At 38.8% G+C, this 24413-nt stretch overlaps 1 protein-coding gene and 1 long non-coding RNA gene across 4 annotated transcripts in view; both read left to right on the plus strand.

The window, feature by feature from the left end:
* The first annotated feature begins 4944 nt into the window (after positions 1 to 4944).
* Positions 4945 to 7733, plus strand: LOC137474408 (uncharacterized). The gene is made up of 3 exons (XR_010999341.1): positions 4945 to 6477; positions 6708 to 6854; positions 7350 to 7733. It is a non-coding gene; the product is annotated as an uncharacterized lncRNA (long non-coding RNA).
* A 3864-nt stretch (positions 7734 to 11597) lies between these two features.
* Positions 11598 to 24413, plus strand: part of DRAM1 (DNA damage regulated autophagy modulator 1) — a 31588-nt gene continuing 18772 nt past the window's right edge. The window contains exons 1-6 of one of the 3 annotated variants that reach the window (XM_068190989.1): positions 11602 to 11827; positions 17701 to 17768; positions 18933 to 19075; positions 20551 to 20728; positions 21790 to 21848; positions 23136 to 23228. In XM_068190989.1, coding sequence (XP_068047090.1) covers positions 11682 to 11827; positions 17701 to 17768; positions 18933 to 19075; positions 20551 to 20728; positions 21790 to 21848; positions 23136 to 23228 — 687 coding nt within the window. In that variant the 5' untranslated portion in view covers positions 11602 to 11681. Of the gene's footprint in view, positions 11828 to 17700; positions 17769 to 18932; positions 19076 to 20550; positions 20729 to 21789; positions 21849 to 23135; positions 23229 to 24413 lie in introns of all 3 variants that reach the window. The other 2 variants (XM_068190990.1, XM_068190991.1) reach the window with 2 other exon arrangements.

Raw genomic sequence — 24413 nt, forward strand, 5'->3', positions numbered from 1 at the left:
GCGCCGGGCGGGGCCGCCGGCCCAGCGCCCGCCCCGCTTCCGGCAGCGCCCGGCGCCGCCTGGCGGTGGCGGAGGGGCCGCGCTGAGGGAGCGGCGCTGCCGGCCTTCACGGAGGCGGCGAATTGGCTCTTCGACCGCTGAGAGCTTGCGGCCATCACGCTGGTACAGCCGAGCTGCGTGCTGAGATTTAATTTATGCAGTCTGTACGTGTTGCGGCGCAGAAGTGAAGTGCGGGGATGGGTTCGTGGAATGGGAATCAGCAGATTCCCATTTAGAGAGGGTTACTGATGGATTTCTTCAAGAACAGCTCTTGAGGAAAAAACATAAGGGACTAGTTAGCGATCAGTAGCTGACAGCTACTCTCTGACAGCTGGCAGTCTGGATTCTGCCATGAAGTCCAGCCACCTGCACAGGATGGACGCTGTAGTCGTCGCCGCTGTTGAACACTGATCGGGCAGAGGCACCGCTGGTGGCCAGAGCAGAGTGATGGGGTGTCAGAGGCCTGCACGAGGCCAAGCGTTGTAGCACCCATCTCTAGTCTATGCCTGCATCAAAAGGTCTTCTAAGTATTTCTCAAAACTCCCTGTAGTGACTTTTCAGAGTCACGAACATCGTCCTTGTGATCCTATATTTCTTGTGGGAAGCAACAATGCCTGACCCTTTCCAGAACTTTGTCCCAGTATATTTACACAGTGGTGGTCCGAGAGGACTACACATGGTTGTACTTTAAGAAACGTCCAAGAGGGTTCTCTGGCACATCTCTCCCAAGCCACTGAGCCCTTCTCCTATGTACTTTTTAGTGTCACAGCATTTGTCTTTCACCAGGGTGAGAGGAAAGCTGATGTCCTTAGAAACAATTGGATGGGTGAAGGGATGGGTGTTCACATCTTTGAAATGGGGCTTAATGTCCCCACTGACTTAGGGTAGCAGGTTTGCTGCAGAGCTCAGAGAGCTTGGCTCCTGGAACAGACAAGGGTCTGCACAGGCCTGAGTTTCTGGACTTTGGGGTAAAATAGTAGGTTTAAGGGGGGATATGTGGTAGGTGGTTCTGAAAGGCTGTACCTTCCCTGTACCTCAGCCAGTGGGGAGAGGAAGAGGGGAACACACGGCCGGGAGTTTAGGATAAAAGGAGGCTGTGCCCTCCGAAACCTCGAGAGAGCAAACAAACCCCGCAGGTATGTTCTCCTGTGGAGCCACGCCCATTATTTGAATAAAGTTGCCGGAGTCTTTGTCTCCTTTTTGGACATAAACCATTTGTGGATTTTCCTGAAAATGGGCCATGGGACAGGATGGCGAATTCACCAGGGGTTACCTGAAGAGCCTCAGAACCCACCTCATAGTGCTGTGTTCCTCCTCCTAACAGTGTGTTATCAGCCTGACAATACTTATTTGACCCTTCGTGATAACCCAGCCTTCCAGTCTTGGTACACAGAAGACTCTAGCTAAACTTTTCTCTCCTTCACATGTTCTCACCCATGTGCTGAAGTACTATCCTAGGGGAATATAATTTTTGCATATTCCCTCACCTGCCCCTCCTGCTTAAGCACTGTGCTATTATTATTAAATGATTATTACTCAGCTATTATTACTGCCTAGCAGTACCTCTTTACCACTGCCTACAGCACTGTGCCAGCAGTGATGACCTGGTATTCTGAGTCAGCAGACTGAGGTTTTCATTGAGAACTGAGGTGTAGCACGTATCCAGATTATGAGAAAAACCCCTATTTCTGGTCCAAAAAAATCTATTTCTGGTCAACAATCCAGTGTAAATGCAGAAATTAAACTGAATGTGCTGAAAAGATGAGGCTGAGGGATATATCACCAATGTAAAGCAGAAAACCAGTCAGGGGAAGCTGAATTACTTCAAGTCCTGGATTAATAATTAGTAGAAAGTGTGAGATGATACATTTATACAGACTAATAAATACTTCTATATGATACCAATGTGATAAAGCCATTAAAATTCACATAATCTTTAAATCATTTTATAAAGTATCAGACGAAGCATGCCATTAGACACAGAGATATAAAAAGGTGCTGAACAAATTGTGATGGCACTGTATCTGTCCTTTCTTGTAGAATACTTATATTCAATGAATATATGTTTAAACTGAAATAGGTGCATGAAAAGGAACAACCAGATCCTTCTTTCTAAAAAGACACTAAAAGGTTTTGACTTGTTCATATCACAGAAATGGAGATCAGAAACTTACTTAAACTAAATGCAATACAAGGTTAAACACAAGGTTAAAACAAAACACAGGAAAACCCAAAGCAAACAAAACAAAACACAAAAAGGAGACAAAACCATGTTCTATAATATATTTCAAACAGGAATAGCAGGAATACCTATCAAGCCTTGAGAGACAGCCTAACCAGCTTGGGACAGGAAACAGAGCTCTACACTCCAGATGTTCCCCTATATTCCATTTTGCCATGGACTCATAGACTCTTCCCATCTCCAGTCCATCAAAATTTTAATTATTCCAGATGAATGAGGTCGTTTGGTCTGGAGATAAGGAGGCTCAATGACCTCATTGCTCTCTACAGTCATCTGAAAGGATGTTGTAGTGAGTTGGGAGTTGACCTCTTCTGCGTGTTTCAAGTGAAAGGATGAGAGGAAATGGCCTCAAGTTGTGCCAGGGGAGGTTTAGATTAGGCATTAGGAAAAAAAAAGTCACTGAATGACTGGTCAGGCACTGAAGTAAGTAGCACAGGGAGGTGTTAGGGTCACCAAGACTTCCGTCTCTGGAAGTGTTCAAGAGGCATCTGGATGTGGCACTTGGGGATGCATTTTAGGGGTGGTTACGGTGGGCTGATGGTTGAACTACATGATCTTTAACATCTCTTCCAACCTTGATGATTCTGTGATCCTGTGAAAAGCATGGAATAGGGATGAAAACAAGGCCGCCCTCAGCTTGCTAATTAATGGCAAGCTATTAAGGAACACGTACAAGATGCAGGCTCAAACACCTTTTGAGACAATCTATCAAAGTTGCTGGGATTATTCTATGTCTCTCATTATAAATTATTTCCGAGCTTAAAACCAGGAACCAGATCAAGGTCCTTGTGTCCCTTTGCAGCTGTCTTTGTGGGCATGTGTCTGAAAGGAGCAGGGCTTAGGCCAAATTCTACTGTTTTCACATTTTATCTAGTACACTGCTTGTGCAGTTCTCCAGGTGAGAACTTTATAATTGTATCCAAGAATGGAGTACTACACTTTCTCCATTTCTCTCAGTCATTTGAGATGCAAATGAACACAGATATTCTGCTAGGAGCAATAAATTCCACTAGATGTCAGGATATGTAAAAATTAGGTGCTGCCATTATAATCCAACATATACTTAAGGGCCTTGCCAAGTCGTTATCCATGTAAACCATTGGGCTCTTGGGATGATCTGCTTGACTGTTCTGGTATTTGTATCAACTCAAAGGTGCACGTAGCAGCACTTAACACACAGGCATGCCTCCTGTGGATTATGATGTAATCTAAATAAGCAGTCAAACAGTTATAAACATACTTGATCTTGATTTTCTGCAAATTGCCTTTGCCAATATTTTTTTTTTCTCTTAGCTCTTAGAAAGCTGAATTTTTAATGTTTTTCTTTCTGCAATTAAAACTTTCAAAGAAGCTACTTTGAAAAGGAAAGTAATATTTACTTTCTTTCAACAGGAATGGAGATTCTGTAATCCTCAAAATCTTGAGGAAGGCAGAATTTCTTACTGGACATAGTAAACTTGTCCAGTAGTAGCTCTTTCCAGGTGTTTCGTGTTCTCATTTGCTGGGAAAGAGGAGCACTAAGAGCTAAACACCCATAGCAACAGTGTAATTATCTTTGGTTGAGACAAAAGACCAGAAATAATCAACCAAGCATCTCAAGCTTTTCTGTGTGCCAAGAATATTATTCACTGGACATTTAATGAACCTTGTTCTAAAGAAAAGAGAATTAACATCAACATGTGTTTCTTGTATTCGTCTCTGTATGATCTCTTTAATAAACATGAATTGAACTTGTAGCACTTCTATGAAGCAAAAATTACTGACCACAAAGGTAAAGACAAAATTCAGCAAGTTTGATGCCTTTTCCACTTGAAGTGTGAATTTTCACAATACAGGAGATAACTCATAGTATTCTGAAGGCCCAGCAGTTCACTCTTAGGGATTTTGGTTTCATTTGTGAGTGGTCTGAACTTCTGAGCATTCAGAGGTGTCTCAAGTCAGGCAAGTAAAAGTTCAGAATAGAGGGGTAGTGGGACTTGCCTGTGGAGAATTTGTCACTGCTTTGAAGAGCTGAATAAGCACTCTCTATGGAAAGGAGCTGGGAGATAATAGGGCCTTCTAGGACTTCTCTCCCTGCCACTTCACCTTCCCAAAAAACTATAATATCTATGCTTCTGAAATTTAAAGCAGTAGCCTTAGGCATACTGGAATTACTAGCTCGGTATGGCACTGTGAATTTGGTAGTACCACTATCCATCAAATACAATAATTAAAGCACATTAGTCACTCAGAATATAAAAGAGTAAAAGACGGTGGCTGAGCAGTGTTCTAGCCTTCAGCACATAATCTCATTTTGATTCACCATTTATAGAGCTCTTAGGCTTTGGTGAGACTCAATGCCACTGACATTACCTCTAAAATAGCGATTGAATGCAAGTGATCAGTTTCTGAGAGACACTGGTAGACCTTGCTGCTGTGTCTTGTAATGGATTATCTCTTAATCAGTCTAAAGTAATTTTAGACTCATAAGCAAATGCATTCTAATTATATGCAGCTAGTGAGAGTTTTCACTTAGTACTGCTGCAAAAGTGGAGATTTTAAAACTGGGCTCAGTATTTCAGTACTTTTGAAAACCCTCAGATGTTCAGCTCCCAACCCTCTGGACACATATGCAAGAAACATTTATCACTTTTGACTTGAAATTTCTTTTTTTTTTTTTTTTTATTGCTTCATATCCATTTCTCTACTGGGAAAAAAATTATCTCTGAAACACCAGTCAGTTCCTACCCTTGCCAGTCCTTTTTATTTGTGCAGATACTGGAAAGAATACTTAAAATAATCTGAGAGGCACGGCTGGTAAAAATGAGGTATAACTAAAGAGAAAACAGTAGTATCTCAGAAACAGATGAAAAAGCTGTGCCTAGAGAGCAAAGGACTGGCAAAATGCCATTTGAAAAATCTCTGAAAATGAGCATCTAGATGAAGCTGAGGCAGCATGTGCACCTGGCAGCAAAATCAGATTTTCTAAGCATAATATTCGCCAACATTTTACTCTGAAAGATCTGTTATTTCCTGCACACTTCAAACTAAAATAATAAATGCTTGCAGAAAGCCAGAAGAAACCTTTTGAAACTCTGCAAAATCTGGCATTTGCTCTTGGTTTTGGTTGGTTTGGGGCTTTTGTTGTTTTCGTTGGGGTGTTAGGTTTTTTGTCCTTGGTTTTCTTTATAGCAAGCCCTTGATTTTTAAAGAGATCTGCTCTTAGCAATGGTAACTAAAATTTAAATAGACAATGGCTTTCAAACCAAATCATATCTGTATGTCTGTTTCCAAAATCCCTAATGAAGTGGATGAAATATCCTGGAAAATCTCCCCAGGCTGTGATTTAATGTATTTTATGTATATTAGGAAATATATGAATGTAGCCTTATTTAATAAATACTAAATTTCATCATTCTTTTTGAAAATATACAGTTGGAGTTCATTATCCTTGATATTTAACTATCATTTTAACTAGAGTAGAACAGAATAGGGTAGAATAGAATTTCTCACAGTGGTCTGCTTCTGTGAAATGTTTGATCATTCTAAAGGTTAAAAAGGTATTATTTTTTACTTTAACACTGGAAACACAGAGCCTTTAGTATACTGGTGGCATTTTTACATCATAGTGATGGAATTCATGCTTCTTTTATTAATCCTTCCAGGTTGCAATGGCACAGAGAACAGACTGTATAGATTTGATGGTTGAAATGGGCAGGGTGCTCTTTTAAATCCACTCAGCAGCACACAGCAGGAAATACTGGAGGTGCTTTTAATGATTTACAGTGGTCAGTAGGATTTTGTGGCTGTATCAAATAGCATGTGATTTTTTTTTACATCACAGTAGTGAGATGGAGACTCAGAACTTTAGAAGAGCATCTAATTTTGGTTAGTTAGCTCTCCATCATTTGGTATGGACCACAGTATCAGAGAGAAGGATTGAATAGTTAAAGGACCTCTTTAGGATGAAAAATTTCCTTTGATGCTTGAAAATATACTTTTATGTTTAAAAGTTCTTAAGAGACTTCATAGAGAGTAGAGTGGGAGTTATTGCTACAATACTTTTTTGGAAAGCCATATTAGCTATTCTTCATATCTATTTTATTTCAGATCACAGAGACATAGAATTGTTTAGGCTGGAAAATACCTCTAAGACCATCGAGTCCAGCCATGAACTGCTGCTCGAGTGTGAAGGAGCTGGTACAAACAAGACACAGGTATAGTTCATGATCTTTCCTTTGGGACTCCCAAGCTGCACCAACTGTTCCTCAATCCAAAGTTCCTCAAACAAATAAGAAGCAGTGATGCTCCACAGGTTATCACAGTGCTCATTGCCAGCTACAAAGCTGAGCATTTGTTTGTGCCTCATGATACTGTTTTCACTGCATTTTTACTGAACGAGAACAATCCTTCTGCCTTTTTTTCATGTTATTTGTGGTCACAACAGATTTGCTATGCAGCACAAACCTTTGATATTGAAGAACTATGAAGGACATGGACAAAGGCCAAGAAAGGATGGAAAGAACAGCTTGTTAAAACTGAAAAGACAGAATTGGACACAATATTTAGGTTTTGTAAAATTACATTTTACTAGGTATGTCTGTTTGTTACGTATATATCAGCTGGAATCAAGCAGTTTCAACATGAACAGATTTCACAACATTCCCCTGAAGCACACGTAGCAGCTCCCTCTGGGCCTGTTAGACCTTGGTGTCAGCTGTGGACAGACACAGAAAAAGGAAACTCATGAAAGAAGCAAACAGTAATTCAGCCAGCAATGTGAAAAGCATGATATACAGGAAGAAATAATTGAGTGCCCTATATTAAACACTATGATGTAGTAAAGGTAGACAAAACAACACCCCTAAATTGTGCTGGCAAATCAATATTAACATATAGAAATAGAATCTGATTTTTCAGGAATGAGTACTCCCCATTCCCAGGAGGTTTTGTGTTGGATGTAGCTACATCATTAGCCACTTCTGATGTTGAGAAAAAAATTTTTTTGATAGCTGTTCCTAGGATTGATCAAATTCTCTCTGTTTAGAGTCTGATTTAATTAATCCCTTTGCATTCTAATTTGACTCAGGTTATGAATTTCATTACTTTCTCCTAATCTTCAGCAAGCAACTTACTGCCAGCTACTGTGCACCACTAAGAAAACTGCAAAGGTATTTCTTTCAGATGACAAGGCCACATAAAAAGCTCCCATTTAACTTTGAATGATTTACTTTTCACTAAAAATGTGCTTCTACAAAACTGTACTGCCAAAATTCTCAAAATGCCAGAGCCAAATTCTCCTACTAACTGCTTCAGCATGTTCACTGCCTCATTTAGAGTGAAGGACAACAAAGCCACTGGAGAATGGTTCATCTGCAGCTAAACAGTCTCTCTCTTGCTCTTTGTAGCCCTTGTCAGTCTACAGCTCATGCATTCTGGAAACAAAGACTTCTACCACAAACATTTTATTTGGAAAAAAACATGACTCAAGATGTAACTGAAAATACAGAGTGTAATAGTAAAAAAATACATTTTTGAGAGCTAATCTTCTCTAGAAATTCTGGAATAAACCTTTTCACAAGTCATCATTATTGCAAGATATTAATCTGTCCTGCACCAGAAGAAACTTCTATTAATTTTTGGTTTTGGGGTTTTTTTTGGTTGGTTTTGGTGCGTGTGTGTGTGTGTGTGTTTTGGGTTTTTTTTTTTTTTTTTTTTTTTGGTTTGTTGTTGTTGTTTGGTTGGTTTTGGGTTTTGGTGGGGTTTTTTGGTTGGTTGGTTGGTTGTTTATTGGTTTTGTTTGTTTTTGGGGTTTGATTTTGTTTTTATTTTGTCGTTTTGTTGTTTGTTTCGGTTTTTGTTTCTGAGGTTTTTTTGTTTGGTTTGGGTTGGGTTTTTTTGAAAGATGAAATTAAACAATTTCAACCCAGCAGTTACTTCTCTTCATTCTTAAGGGACTTGTCAGTTTTTGACTTGTCCAATCTTTTTGACAGCTGAGACATATTTTACCTGAATTTTGGTTAGACATTTAGATATAATCTAGCTATCTATAGAGGGAATCCAAAACAAATGGAGCAAACGAAACCATCTCTTAAACAGTAACACCTGAAAACTGCCTTATAACTAAATCACATTTACTTTTAGAAATATTAACATCATCAAATGCTTCACAGCGTAAGGCCTCACAGAGGCTGTGGGTTGTTACCATTGTTACTCCAAACTTCCTGTCAGAAGTGAGAATAGTTTACACATGCTTTTATTACTGAGAGAAGATTACAGATACTGGCACTCAACCAAAGAGGAAGGGCAGAGATACCACAAACCAGCTTGAACTCTTCACACAGTAATCTGAAGAAGTTACAGGTAGTGTATTTGATTCCTTCTGTAAATGTATTTCTGGTGCAACCTTTGTTAATAAACCAGTTATTAACCAGTTGTTAATAAAAGAATTTAGGCATTACATTCACAGATTGACTGCTTTTTTCCCTAGTGCTTGTGTGTACATAAGCAACAGATGTCAAGAAGTAGCTGAACTCTCTCTTGTTCTCATTCCAAACTTTTGCTGCTTAACATATGCAGTTAAGCAGTAAAAGTTTCTTGTCTCACTTGTTTTTCCATCCTTCCATCTTCCAGCAGGTTCCTTACCAAATCAGGGAAGTAAATGCTACTGTAACTATTCTGTAGTACCGGTTCAATGTAAAAACCATGCAGAGATATTAAAAACGTGTATGTTTGGGGAAGGAGATTCTTCTAACTGGGTCTTTCGTGTTACAGGTAATACCATAGTGAATGAGTTTGGAAAAGACAAATACTATAAAGAATACTCACATATAACAAATCTAAAATCCATGGAAACCATATTTTGAGTAAAGCAGGAGAAAAGAGGACATGCAAGTACCAACAGCATAGGCTATTTTAGATTCTTCCATTATTATTTCCTTACCTTCATATATTTTCAAATCACTTACATGGATGTGTTATTATTTGCACACCTTGACATATTTATTTTTCTAATAATTCTGATTTGAAGTAGTCTGATCATTTTGTTAAATCACAGAATCATAGAATCATAGAAGGGTTTGGTTCAGAAAGGACCATAAAGATGTCCTAGTTTCAACCCCACTCCCATGGGCAGGGACACTTTCCATTAGATGAGATTTCTCAAAGCCCAACCCAGGCTGGCCTTTAATAGGGCATCCACAATTTCTCTGGCCAACCTGTCACAGTGTCTCATCAGCCTCAGAACAGAGAATTCTTTCCTAATAAGTAATCTAAACCTACCCTCTTTTGTTTAAAGCCATTTCCCCTTGTGCTGTCACTACAGATCTTGGTAAAAAGTCTTTAGCTGTCCTTCTTCTAAGCCCCATTTAAATAATTAAAAGATGCAATGTGTTATCCCTGGAGTAAAATAAATTAAAATACATAGACTTTCTTTGAAATATCACACTAGCGTTCTCAAGTCCAGTAAATAAAATTACTCCTCCCAAGTTTGTGAGTAACCTGTATTTGTTACTCTGTGCAGCTTCTAATGATCTTTAAAGAACATGCTTGTGATAAAAAATTATTAAAGATCACTGTTCAAATTCTACAATAAAATTATAAAGAAAATGAAACATCACGTAAGCTGCAATAAATGTTTACATAGCAATGAGAGTCTTTGCTAGTGATCACCAAACAGTAAGTTGCCACCTGCTTGAGCCAAACGTGTCCATTTCTTTCACTCCAAATAGTGTTCAGGCACTTCAAAAAGTCATGTGAATAATGTAAATACTCAACTCACACTTTAGAGTAATTTATTTACTACTTACAAAACTAAAGGTAGTACAAGGAACTTGCAGAACTGTGGATGGAACATTTTTCCAACAATGTGACTTAAATGTTGATGCAGTAAAATAAAGTGAATTCCATCCTCTTTTTGCAAGGGACAAAACCAAAATACTAAATTACTGATATACTAAAAATTAAAATTCTACTGCTATAAATAGAATTACCATCAATATGTTTCTGCTGTTCATTTATTTACCAAAGAGATTGGATTTATTTTCTGAATTGTATTTCTTTAACTTTCTGTTTCAAGCTAAAAAAACACCTGTTTTTTATTATGCCTCAATATCAGATACCTGATATTGAGGCATATTTAAACAGAAATTTTTAAACCAGCGTACTAAGACAGCTCAAATATTAGCTCCCTTCCATTACTTTTGCACCTTTAACATAAACAGAAATAAACCTGTTCTTCCAGTCAGAAGTTTTTGTCACTTAAATTTACTAGAAGGCAGATTAGTTGTGGAAATGTGAAGTATGGATTTGTAACATGGTGTGAATTGTTACACTCAATTTATATGTTAAAAACAAGAGCAACCTGCTACTGCCAAGAAGAAGGTTGTCGACTATCTCCAGTCTTAGTGGTAGAATATTTTTTTTTATTACTTTTCTGTACTTGCATTAAGGTATACTGTCCCTAGCCCTTTTATTTAATTTCTATTTGTTCCTAATACCTTCAAAGACATGGTAAGAACTCACCTTGTGTGCATCCAGGGAAATGTGCACTGAAGGCAAGACCCTCAATACATTCTCAGGGAGTGAGGCAGAGTATGCACACACATGTCATTGTAGCAGAATGGTGACCTTGCATTTAGATATTGGTTTGGAGGGCTGATAACTACAAACAATCAAAGGAAACAGAAACACCCTTGACAGATTGTCCACGGCGTCAGGTTAAACCAAAGTGAAAATGCTGAACACGGCATGATTTTGAATTAAACTATGGTTTCCCTCTAAGCATGTGGAAAAGTGAATCTCAGGGAAAATTTGCAAACCGAGACTACATTATTTGTTTGAAACGAAAGTCCAAGGCGGATGAAGTGTGTGCAGGACTCCAGAGTGGGACCTGCACAGTTTCTGACCCGGTTTCTGTGACCCCACGGCCTCTCCCCGGCCGGCGAGCTGCAAAGAGCCCCTGCACGTTCACACTGGACCCATTTTTAGCCCTTTCAAAGACAACTGTGAAGGCACAAGCTGCCGGCACGACCCGCAGACCCCGGCGAGCAGTCCCCGGCAGCATCTCACCGCCCGCCTCCCTGCCCCGACGGGGCGTGTGCGGCCCGGAGAGCCGGCAGCGACAGGGACACGGGCTGCGGGGAGACTTTGTGCGGTCAGAAGCTCCCCGAAGCGCTTCAGGTGCCGCCAGCGGTGAAAGGCGAAGGGGCCCACGGCTGCCCTGGCTCTCCGCCGCCGTCGGGGGCGGGGAGCGCAGCGGAGAACCGAAAGTGAAGGGAAGCCAGCGCCGGCGGGGCATCCCCGGGCTGCGGGCGGCGCAGCGCCGCTGCCGGCGGGGCAGGCACGCGTGGGCGAGCGCGGATGCGCCCCGCCAGTCCCCGCTCCCGGGCCGTCACTCCAGGGCGCTGCCGCCCAGCTGCCGATGCCCCGGGCGGCGATGCTGTGCTGCATGCCCGGCGTGGCTTTCGTGCCCGCTTTGCTCGTCAGCTGGTCCTCGGCCGCCTTCATCATCTCCTATGTGATCGCCGTGCTGGCGGGGCACGTCGAGCCCCTCGTCCCCTACATCAGGTGAGGCGGGGGCGCGGGGGAGCGGCCGAGGTGAGGGGCTTGTGTGCGTGTGACCATGGGCGGTGTCCTGAGGGGCTTCCCGGAGGGACTGTGGGGTCCCCAGGGGAGGAGAGGCAGTGGTGGCGGGGCCTCCCGGTGACAGGGCGACACACTGGGCACTCCCGGCACCCATCACACCTCTAGCACCTCTGAGAGCCACGGGACACAGGCGCTGGAGACACGATGGAAAGGACGTGAAAGTTTTCCGCTGCAGCCAACGCAGGCCTGATCCTAGAAAAAGTTTACGATTATGCGCTGGAAGTGTAATTTTGTTTGTATAACTCCAGAACTGGGCCAAAGTGCACCAGATGATGACTGGACTCGAAGCCCTGTGATGGCTTTTGCAGTACACACATCCCCACAAACACGCATTTTTAATATTTCATTATAGGACCAATGGGTTTTAAAAACTTCACAAGAGATGCTTGGCATCTCTTTTCTATCACCTTTTTCATTTAAGTGTGATTCTGTGTAAATCATTCTTTATGAATGGCTTATGTTAACATTTAAATCTAAACTATGAAAATGTTAGTATTTATCTCTCAATAGATTGAAGGCTAGCCAGAAATCCAAGACTGTCTCTGATATACAAAAGATCTAAACAAGGTTTTAAAATACATCTTTCAAGATGCATCTAGACCTAATTCTTTGAAGGACTTTTTGGATATGCACAGTTTCAGAATACTACTAACCTGATTGGTACATATAAGAAAATTTGATTGAAAATTAGGGTTTGTCATCATAGGCAAGAGCAAATGACACCACAACCCACAAGAAAGCTGAGCTTCATTCAAACTGAGCCAGAGAAAGTTGGGCTTCATGTTTATATTAGTAAAACTTTTTAAGACTCTCTGCACAAATCTGGAAAGCTCTTGGAAAGCCTTGTTCTTGTACTTGAACAAATACCCTACTGCTAATCCTTGATTACACATAAAGCTTTACTTGCACAAAAGTGATTGTGATCAGTGCAATTTATCCAGTATTAACTAACAAAATTAAATCATTTGATATAACTGTACATGGTTTGTGTTCAGAAATATTTTGAGATCCTGTAGTAAGAAATTTGACAAATTATGTTTTTTATGTTGAAGCCATGTCATAGAATAAAATATATGTGAGAACGGGATTTTTATGTATAGTTTTATTTGCAGTTAAATTTTTGACAGCTCAGGTATCTCAGTTGTGTCATTCCTTCTAAAAGGGATGGACCAAACATTTAAGTCACAACTGTACAACTCTAGTGAATGTACCACAGCTGCTACAGTTATATCAACTTGATGGAATAGCTCCCAGAAAACATTGTTCTTATCCTTTAGCTATGGAATCACCATACAAGTCCATATGCCCTAAAAAACCTAAACAAAACAAAGATATAAGAGGTTGCACCAGTGATTCCCACTCACATTTCAGTCCCTCTGCCTTTACTAGTAAAGCTTTTTAAAAGTCTTGTTTATGTTGCACCACATTTGGACTAAGGTTATACACTGACTATTGGTGAAGTTTCTGTAACAAATTCTAAAGGCACATGCTCTAAGCATAAGCACTTCATAGAAGATGCACTTGGGAATTATAAAAGGTTTTCTTCTAAGTACTCAGGACAATAGTCATACCATATTCATATTCTTAATTTGCAGGTCATTGCTTTAGACTAAGAATATGAATCATGTGATTGAGAACGTGATTTAGTAAAACTAAGAGTGTTAAAAAAGAGGAAGAATGTTGCAACATTTCAGTTGTGCAATATCTTAAAATGAAGTATAAAAATTAAATAGAGCTCTTATGGGGAAATTCCAGTTACACAAAGGACAAGAATACTGATAAACTTTAGTTCAACATTTCTGTAATTCCTATATGCATTCCTCAAGTACTCTGTGTATGCCTTGAATTAGCATTAATTTTATTTGCTTACAATGTAGCAGCTGTCAAAGTGAGAGACCACACCTAAATTTGTCATTTAGGTGCTAATGTCCCATCAAGTAAACTATATAAATACAATTCTCCGTAGATAGAATGAATATGATTTGGTGTTTTCTAGCAGCTGAGTCTGAAAAGATGAAGAGGTTGTGCCAAAATTAGTCCTGTTACTCACACTGCTCAAAATCCAAACCAATTTGGATGTGCTGGGATGGATGTTTGCTTGTTTGAATTCTCAGTGAAAGAGTAAAGGAAATTTTCCTGAAAGCATTTGCTACCAGTTGGTACCTCTGGAGAAATCAGAACCCCTGTAGGTGGAATAGAATCTTCCTATTTTAAAAATTTGGGACTTCAGTTTGAAGATAAATTGTTTATGACGGCTCTGAAGAAAATTCAATGATGATGAGTCTTTTGGCCCTAAAATATTTATTCCTTGTCTCCTTCACCTTCTTGTCTTTCCACTCTTCAGAAGACTGTTTTTAAAATTCTTCTGCATGAGATGGTGACACAAATGCTGTCATTTTCATGCAGGGTTCCTCATATTTTCCATGGTGGTTGAACTCACCTATGCACCAACTCAAATAAGTGAGCACATTTTTGTTTCAAATGTGCCATTTCCTTTTTTCCTTTTTATAAAAAGGAGGGGACTGTCACCAATACTTTTTTTGCTAATCTTTTTTTTCAAAGCAGCAGGCTTAAAAAAAAAAAAAATATGAATCCAAGTATTCATTTAGCTTTTTTAATGCAAAATATAGCACTAAAAAGATTGTGTCCTTAAAAGTCCAGTGCAATACTTTGTAAGTAGATTGTGATATAATAGTCCTGGTACGAATTTTCTTTACAACACTATCTAAGATTGTTGAGTTTAAAAATCGGCAACAGCAAAAATCACCTATAAACCATTCGCTTGAGAAAATACTCTGTTAAAAAATGGAGTTCAGTGCAATTTCTGGTTATTTGGTTTGCTCCTACAATGTGTTCCAAGAACTTCAAATGGCTTTCTATGTGTGTGCCAATTCCATTCTCTTCTCACCTAACGCCCTTCAAAAGCTTTGAAGTGATTACAGTCCTGTACTTTCCACAGAGTGGTTTCTGATTTGAAAAAGTCCTTGAGGATTGTCACAAGTGGCCCATATTTTAAATGGACTCCTTTGTCGTGTTAATGAAAACACTCCAGAAACAAAAGGAAAAGCTGAAGTTCAAGGTTTAAAAGTCGGCTAAATGAAACATGTATTAAGATGATTTTCAGGTGTGTCAAACAAACAAACGAAAAGACTTAGTTTGCTGTTTTCATCAATTTCACTGTCTAAGAGAAGCAAGATTAATACAGACTACAAGCTGGAACAAGTCTTCAGAAAGCATTACAACAAGAAAATTCAGGTGAATAGGGATTCCCAATGCCTAACAAGTTGTAGAAACTTGTCCAAAAGCTTGGTCCTAACTTTTGTCTGAGAATTTAGAACCAATCTAATAAAAAGAAATATATTAATTTTCTCTATTTCTTTCCATCAGCTTTTCATAGAAAAAGATCCTACCTTTATCCTAAGCTTCCTCCTGTTGCTGATAAATCATCTTAGCAACTTTTGTTAAACAAATCCTTCCATAACATAGAAGGAGTTGGAGAGCAAACATGAATTTCTAAAATAGTCAAGTCATTTGAGATGGTCACACTCTTCTGTCCTGAACTTAACAAAATTTTCAAAATCCTCGAGAGTGATTGCTAAAGTAGAGAGTGCTTTCTTTTTTGTGTGTGGAGAGCATTCATGCTGAGGTCATTTTGGCTGTACTCAGTGGTAGCTTCAGAATCTTAGCACTGAAACCTAATCCAGCTTCAGTGTTGGAATGAAGAGTATTCATCTTCTTGAATGACATAAAAAATATCCCTAGCTAGTACCTACATGTCCCATTATATGCAGAATCAACATATGGTGGAAAAGACCTCTGAACTTACTGAGTCCAACCTATGACTGAACTCCACCACGTCAACCAGACCATGGCACTAAGTCCAGGCTTTCCTTTAGCATTTCCAGGGATGGTGACTCCACCACATCTCTGGGCAGTCCATTCCAATGTCTAAACACCCTTTCTTTGGGGAAATTTTTTCCTAACATCCAATTTAAATCTCCCCTGGCACTACTTGAGGCCATTTCCTCTTGTCCTATTGCTTGTTACCTAAGAGGCCAACCCCCACGTGGCTACAGCCTCCTTTCAGGTGGTTGTAGAGAGTGATAAGGTCACCCCGACCCTCCTCTTCTCCAGGCTAAACACGTCCAACTCCCTCAGCTGCTCCTCATTAGACTTGTGCTCGAGGCCCTTCCCCAGCTCTGCTGCTCTTCTCTGGACATGCTCCAACCCCTCAATATCTTCCTTGCAGTGAGGGGCCCAAACTCACAACAGCAACTGAGGTGTGGCCTCCCCAGAGCCAAGAACAGGGGAACAGTCACTGCCCTGGTCCTGCTGGCCACACTGTTGCTGGTACAGGACAGGATGCCACTAGCCTTCTTGGCCACCTGGGCACAGCTGGCTCATGTTCAGCTGCTGTCAACCAGTACCCCCAGGTTCTTTTCTGCTGGACATCTCTCCTGCCACTGCTCCTCGGCCTGCAGTGCTGCCTGGGGTTGTTGTGGCCAAAGTGTAGGACCCAGGCCTTGGTCTTGCTGAACCTCCTACCACTCGTCTTGGCCCATCAATCCAGCCTGTCCAGATTCCACTGCAGAGCCTTCCTACTCTCCAGCAGATTGTCACTCCCACTCTAGGAGAAAGGTTTGTTCTCAGAATCCTTGCTTAGTATCCACTAAATTTTGGCATTAGCTAAAACCCTTATGTGTTCTGATATCTGATAGTAGAGTTTTTGGGTACCTCTGTTCAAACACACTATCCTCTCTCTTGGTACTGCCCAGTAACTGAAAATTTAGCTTACACTCAAATTATGTAAAGATTGAAGAACTAGATGTTTTGTATTGGCTTGACCAACAGAACCTGATCAAATAGATATCAACTGGCTGTATGTTAAACAAGAAAAAAAATAGACATCAGAGAAGAAAAAATAGTAAAAAGAGGTGGCCAAGATCATATGTTCTTTCAACAGAGCACTCACCTTCCATAGGAGAGTTCTGCTTGAGGGGGCTTGAGCCCACATACTCCCAGGAGTATGTTGATTCTGTGAGGAAAGGGCATTCTCTGGGGTGGATGTTTGCACTTCTGTAGAGAAAAGAGGGAAAAGGACTCTGTGGTGAAGGTGTTCCATTTTTCTACAAAACAAGTGTTTTGTGTACTTTATGTCTTTCATATATATAGACGTGCATGTAGATATGTATATAAATTCTGTAGATATACTCACACTCATGTTCCCTTGCTCTGTTCCAGTGAACTTCTAATTATTCCCTGTAAGAGTGAAGTGTTTCATCAGAAGATACAACACCTTGGAGATAGAGCACTCTTAAGCTGTATCTACATTAGTAAATTAAACAGTTGCTAGGATCATTCCTGGGCATGGAACAAAATTTCATAGGGTTAAGCCCTTTTAGGGAAATTAAACCCAATTCTCTCACATCTTAAGATAGTGACTGACATTAGATATATTTTACTCTATCACAGTGTTAATTCAGCAGATAAAAGAAACATTAATTCTAAAATTTCATCTATATAATCATGTCATTCATGAGGAAAGTACAGGTCTGTCACATCTTTGCATATTGCATACAGAAAAAGAAGAAATGGAGTTCAAAAAGTATGCTCTCAAAATATGCTTTCTTTTTGAAAAGAAGTATTCTCTACTACAAATGGTGCAGCAGAAGATGAACTGCCTTACACACACAGCAGCAGTTCACACAAGTTATATTTCTCTTGGGATTTCAATTGACTCATTTATGCTTCACAGGTCTCAATTAACTTTTAATTTGTCTCTCTTCCCGCTTTAGCGACACTGGAACTAAACCTCCGGAGAGCGGTGTCTTTGGTTTTATGATTAATATTTCAGCACTTCTAGGTATGTAAAAGGTATTTGGGTTGACCAGAATGAAGAAATGAGAATTAATGAAAAATACCTGCTTTAATTACAGAAATGTGTTTAGTATTCTGCAGAAAAACTTCTCCACAGTCAAATGGCAGTATCAGGTAGGTGTAATTAATACCTGGAGAGTTGGGTCCCCAGGAGCAGTTAGTGCAGGCTTAAAGACACTTGAGTCTCTTCCGAGCACCACATCAGTGCAAAATAGTCAGCACTCTGGAAATAAGAGTGGAACAAAGATGGCATGACTACTCTGCAAAAACTCTGATGTAGGGAAACTTTAGGTTCTAAGGTGCTTCAGTAAAGGGAAGAACAGTGTTGAAACAACACCTGGTTTTCTCCACAATGTGCCTACTTCTCTACAAAATAACTGATGTGAATCAGGAAGTTTGGCATTTTCTGTTATCTTTTAGATGATGGAGGATCAAGAGCTGTGTATCCCTGTACAATGGCCTTAAGGCTAAGTAAACATATTTTACCTTTTATAAGAGCCTCATTCAGTCACAATTTTGGAGTGTTTCATGTAACCTCATAGTGCCTGGGCAAAGTTACCTGATTTCCAACTGTAGATAGGCTGAAACTGTGTTCTGTGTTTGGAACTGTGGAATTCAGTCTACAGCTTATTATATCCTGAAGAACTATGATTTCCTAATTCAGTACAGGTGTTTGCCAGGAGTGAACTGCCTATTAGGGCCAGGCATGCAGTGATTCTACAAAAAGGAATTAATTCTTCAGACCATCATAAGGAGATGTAGTTCTGGCACAAGACTGCATCTCAGAGGAGAATTAGGCATCCCACTGCCAGCTTATGGTTCTTCTCTCCCTGTAACATCTGTTCCTAATATGGAATGATAATGCCTCTGTGCACGAAACACCCAGGAGAATGGGATTTAAATTAGTGCTTTTCTTGAACTGATGTGCATTTAGTTCTAGATAGCAATAATATGCAATTTTAAGACAAAGATAATGTGGAAGTTCTATCTGAATGTTCATCTGAATTAACTTCTTCATTCCAGCAGAGTTATGGTAGTGTTTTTTATTGTATTATGTTTATAATTTTATTCTGCATGTCATGTGTTACAGGAAAAGTTGTAAAATGTAATCAATATGTGATCATTGAACAAAACACTTTTTTTTTTTCAGCTTCAATTACAATGTACATCAGATATTTATTAATAGAGAAGCAAAATGAATCATCACACTTTGTTAGGTCTTCATGCAATATGTTTACATTATGTGTGGGCTTGATGGGCTGCGCTGGAATGGGTATTGTTGCAACTTTTCAGGTATGACCATAAATTTCATAGCAAAAATGAAAATAAAATAAGATTGTTTTACCATTAAAATTTTCAATTAGATAACAGTGATTAACATTATCCCTATATGGACCCTTGGAAAATGGAGTAAAAATGCCTTTCTTGCTCTTGCCTTTTTTCAGTAGCTTTTCAGCAACAGACTTGTTTCCTCACTATACAAGAGAATTTTTGCTTGTGCAATTATGCCATTAAGGAGTTTTCTGTGTGCTTGTCTTATAACAGGGCTGTACTGTATGGATTTTTTTGCTGTAATTTTTTTTTCTGTGAAAACTTGAATGTAAAAACTTTGCTATGCCAAGTTTAGTTCGCTTATAATCAGGTAGGGCAGAATAAGTCAGACTAACAAAAGCATCTGCATTTTTTGGCTGAATGATGGCACACTCACTAGCAGAAAGCTCCATCCTAAAATCAAGTTAAATTTAATTGGCAGGTGGCTTGAGATATTGCCTTAAAATCTGTGGAAATAGCCACATTATTTCTTTTAAAGGATGGTCTACCTTGCAACATTTTGTTAAATACTATTGTGCTCATATAATGACATGATGACATACACAGAAATTGAAAATAAAGATTTTTGGGCCTTCAAAAGCCAGTACCGTTTTACATGTAATGGAAATGGTATTTTCAGACAAAAACCCCCTCTGCCTTAGGATGATAGCTTGCTCTTTTTAGCTTTGCATCTAGGAAGTGTGTGTGGATTGCAAGCGTCACAGGTACTGTAGTCTATTCTAATCATATTTTACTTTAAAATATCCCTGCTCTTATTGACAAGATTTATATGTGGCACAAAAAAAAAATGTTGGATGATGTCTGTCTGAAATACAAAACAAAATCTGCTTCAACAGGGAAAAGACAAATCAGGAATGCAAAATAATTTGTGAGAGTCAGGGATGCAGAAACTTTGATCCTAAGGTTTCCAAAGGAATTCCTTGACAGTTATAACACTGGTTTTTATCTAATCTCTGTTGTGTCTCATTGCCAGTCCATGAACTCCTTTGTCACTTAATTTCTATTTCCTCTACTTTGACCCTGCTTTCCATGTTAAGTGCAGTTTGTAGAAAGGGTTCTGTGCATAATAAAGATCTAATCTACCTAAGCATCTGATCTAGCAAATTTTCAAGCATCCTTAATTGCCCAAGAAGCTGGAAATGGTGCCTTGCAACCCTTCAATCTTTTCACTGTATATGTACAGCTAGTGAACTGTCAGTACATTCTGATCCCTATTTGCCAATAGAATAACTTAGACATGAAGAGGATGTGAGATTTGCTCAAGGTCAGGTGATGTTTCAAGTGAGGAGATCAAAGCTGGAATTTGAAATTATTCCCTTAGTATTCAGTCTAGTTCCTCTAATCAGTATGTCATACAGAAAATTTACATTCATGTGCACTACCTGCTAGTTTCTTCAGGTAATCGCAGCTAACCATTGTGCTGATTCCTTTTCCAGGAGCTGGCTGTTCCCAGTGTCCATGATATAGGAGCTTTGGTGGCCTTTGGCTCAGGTGTTATATACATCACACTTCAGTCTATAATCTCCTACAAGTCCTGCCCACGATGGAACACTTCCTTTGTGTGTCACATAAGGATGGCCATATCTGTCATATCATGCATTGCTTTCATTACCAGTATCCTTTACAATGTAGCCCATGGTTTTCCCTTTATGGGTTCATGGTTTTCCTTTTAAGTGAAATCATTGCTGATAAAAAATAAAAATGAGGTCACACTCTTTACTTGGGGCTCTCTAATGTATATAATACAGCATGTTGAGAGACCATTAATAACGTAAAGATGAGTTGTGGGAGCTTCTAAAAAGCTTTATCTCCTATTTCAGTAGTATATTTAAAAACAATGTCCAGTATTCTTCACAGAATCATACACTAGTGAAGCTAGAGCAACTTTCTAACCTCCTTCACTTGAAAGAAAGTAGGGAGGAAAGTCTGAAAAAGGGAGCCACTGCTTCTGAAATGAACCACACAGAAGTTAAAAACACAGGTGGCATACAAACCTAAACAGATGATTTTGATCATGCTGCTTGGTTCTTCTCCTCAACAGTCACCTCTCTTAAAGTCACACTGCACAACTTCCTGGCTTTTCCCTTGGCATGCTATAATTAGAGTCATCTCACTGATTTTATTGTCCTTGGGTGATCTGCCAGTGTTGAAAACTGATTGCAGCAGCTCATCACATGAGTCAGCCAGCTACAGCCTGCTTTTGGTTCAAGCAGCTGTGAAAGGGCTTTGGAAGAGGGCCTCAGTCCCAGGGGGAAGTTGTACAAGCAGATCAAGATAATTGTGTATCACTGGAATCCAACATTGTTCCACTTTCAGCAGTGCAGGGCTGTGCTTCACAGTTCTTGATCACAAATGTCATCTAAGTTTTGGAGTGTCTGCCTTACTGTCTATACTCTGAAAGAACATACAGAAACCTTCATTTTGTGCAGAAATGCGTTTTGATTGCTGTTACCACTTGTCTTGTAATAAGGTGTTTCATTTACTTGTGTTCTTAATAACTTGATTTGATATTCTGGTTGTTCAGGGTCTCCTGTGCTACAGAAGGGAAAGATGATTTGGGTGTTTTTTTGGTTTTTTTTGTTTTGTTTTTTCTTTTTCTTTTTTTTTTTTTTAAGCAGACATTTTCACATTTACTCACTGATATTGTATAGTTTCCTTTACACTGTTTTTCCCAGTGATTGTGTTTGCTTCAAAAATTTCCATGACAAAAATTGATTGGACTCCAGGTGAAAAGGTAAAATCTTACTAGGTAGCCAACTTACCTTGTGTGATATTATTTGGGGAATGCTACTATATTTATCTTAAAGCACTACAAACATGTCAGAGACTTCAAATAGCACATTATCATGAACAGATTTGTGCAATGCTGGCTTCCAGTCACTTCTTCATTAGAAAGATGTCTGCAGTGTGGGTAAGAAAACTTGACATGGGTGATCAATCTTGAAAGAGTTAGACTTTCATTTTGACCAAGAATTTGAAAGGTTCCCATAGAAAAAGACTATAAAAAAATCTGGAAATTAGTTGTTCTACTTCCTTTTATAGTCAATTTTCTTGAAAATGAACTTTTCACATGAAACAAAAAGGGGACCAATTTAATTCTGTAGTTTTTGAGGTATTTTACAACATTGGTTTTCTCAGCTTTTTTATCATTCTTCATTAAACAGATACTGTCATAAATATTTGGAGTCTGACCTAAAACATACTAAAGCTAATTTTAGGTATTTTAATTGATTTCAGTTTTCAGAATGACAACTATGAAAACTAATCTTTCTTTTTGGGCAAATTTTGCTAAAAGGAGGTATTAAAAAGAAAGGTTAAATAATGCAGAGAGTATATCCTGCTTGAAGAGCTTAATAAGAGCACACTTAGCAAATGTACCTCAACCAAACAATGGCAAGGCAGCTGTGAGATAAATCTTTGCAAATTATTCAGTCTTAGTAATATCTTTGGGGGGGTTGTGGGTTTTTATGTGATGCAAAGATGAAAAAATGGCTTTACTGAAACAGATGGCATATTTGGTGATGGCATGTTAAGAAACACTTTGCATTCTGTTTGTGTCATGTGACATAAGTTTTCTATGACAGTTTTAAAAACAGAAGTCTTGTCAGGAACTGTCATTAAGGGCAGCCCTCCATTTCAAAACATAGCAAGGATTTGCTCAGAATTACTGAGCTCAGTGGCTCTGAGTGAAAGCTTGGAGCATGGGCACATCAGTAATCCTAATGTAACAACTGAATGTTTTCAGGCTTATATTATATTCAACCTTTCTTTTGATACTGTGCTAATTGTAGTTTTCTTCTACTGCCTTTGATGGTACTGCACATGACTTGATGTAACACATGCAACCTCGATAAATTTACTGACCATTCTGTAAAAACAAAATGTGAATTGACTTTTATACAACAGGGATAAATCATAAGTCTTACTTGTTGAATTTACTGAAGGAAATGTCTATATCATTTCACCCTTATTTTGTTTAGCTGTTTAATCTGAAAATTTGGTTTATGTCTCATTCCTTCAGGATTACACTTACCATTTTATGAGTGCAATCTGTGAATGGACAGTGGCTTTTGGTTTCATCTTCTTCTTTTTAACGTTCATTAGAGATTTTCAGGTTGGTATCTACATATTTTAGCAGTGACTAAGTGCTATGACTTGTATAACAATGCAATATAAATTATCATTCTTTACCTATATAGATGCATCAAAGCTATACAGAAGCACATTTACTAATCACAGAACTGATTTCTGTCTACATAATGAGTATTCTCCCCCTTGATTATAAATCATAAAATTCAGTTTAATAGTTCAATGTGTCTGTTCTTGAAAATTAGTAATAGTCAATTATTTATCAATCTGTTTGTAGAAAGAGGCCCTCTAAAGGTGACATAATAACAAAATAAAGGATGCAACTAAAACTTCATTTCTTTCTGCCTGAGGGATTTTAAATAATAATCCAAAGCATTTCAATCATTGATGTTTTACATATTTTGCTATATGTTTCCTCACAGTGCAAAGAATATGAAATACTTTTTGGAAAAGTATTGACACAAAAGCCTTCTGGTTTGGGTAGCTGGATTCAGAATTAGCATATATTTTGCTATCCAATAGCAAACATTTCCATGTCTGTTTAGTTTTGACTTAGTACTGAATAGACCATGGCTATAGGGCTTGTCCTTAATTTAAAAAATTAAATTAAAAAAATAACAAAATAAAAAAGCTAGGTTCAGCAGAAAAAGAAACCACTTCTTTTGGAAAAAAAAAACCCAGTTGTTCAAAATTACACAACTTATGATATTAAAGGTATATAATTGCCTTCTAAAACTGACAGCATTACTGAAGAACCATTCCAAAATGTATGCATCATTTAATGCATCATTTCTGGGGGGAGGTTTTTATTGCCAGTCCATCACTCTCTGATGTCTATGTATATGATGGCATCTCTTTTATCAGAGGTCAGACTCTTCCCTTGGAGATAGAGATTTGCAGGACAATGCAGTAATTCTCAGAATATTTATCAACAATCCTTAGCTGATAATTCTGCTTCAGACACATAAAAACTTTTACTAAATATAAATATTATGAAAATAACAGAAAGTGATGTAATTAAACAAAGTGGAATTGTGCACATTTTAAATTACAGGCTACAATATAGCATGAATCCAATGTTAGTGTTTGAAAATGACAGAAAGATTTTTTAGAATCTACCATCTTTTTGTCATAACCAGTGCTCAGAGAAAACCAAACTATTAATTCAGTAAAAAAGTCCTGCCACACTCAAAGAAAAATAAGATTTTTT

Source organism: Anomalospiza imberbis, chromosome 5 (genome assembly GCF_031753505.1).
Source record: "Anomalospiza imberbis isolate Cuckoo-Finch-1a 21T00152 chromosome 5, ASM3175350v1, whole genome shotgun sequence".
Classification (NCBI taxonomy): Eukaryota; Metazoa; Chordata; class Aves; order Passeriformes; family Viduidae; genus Anomalospiza; species Anomalospiza imberbis.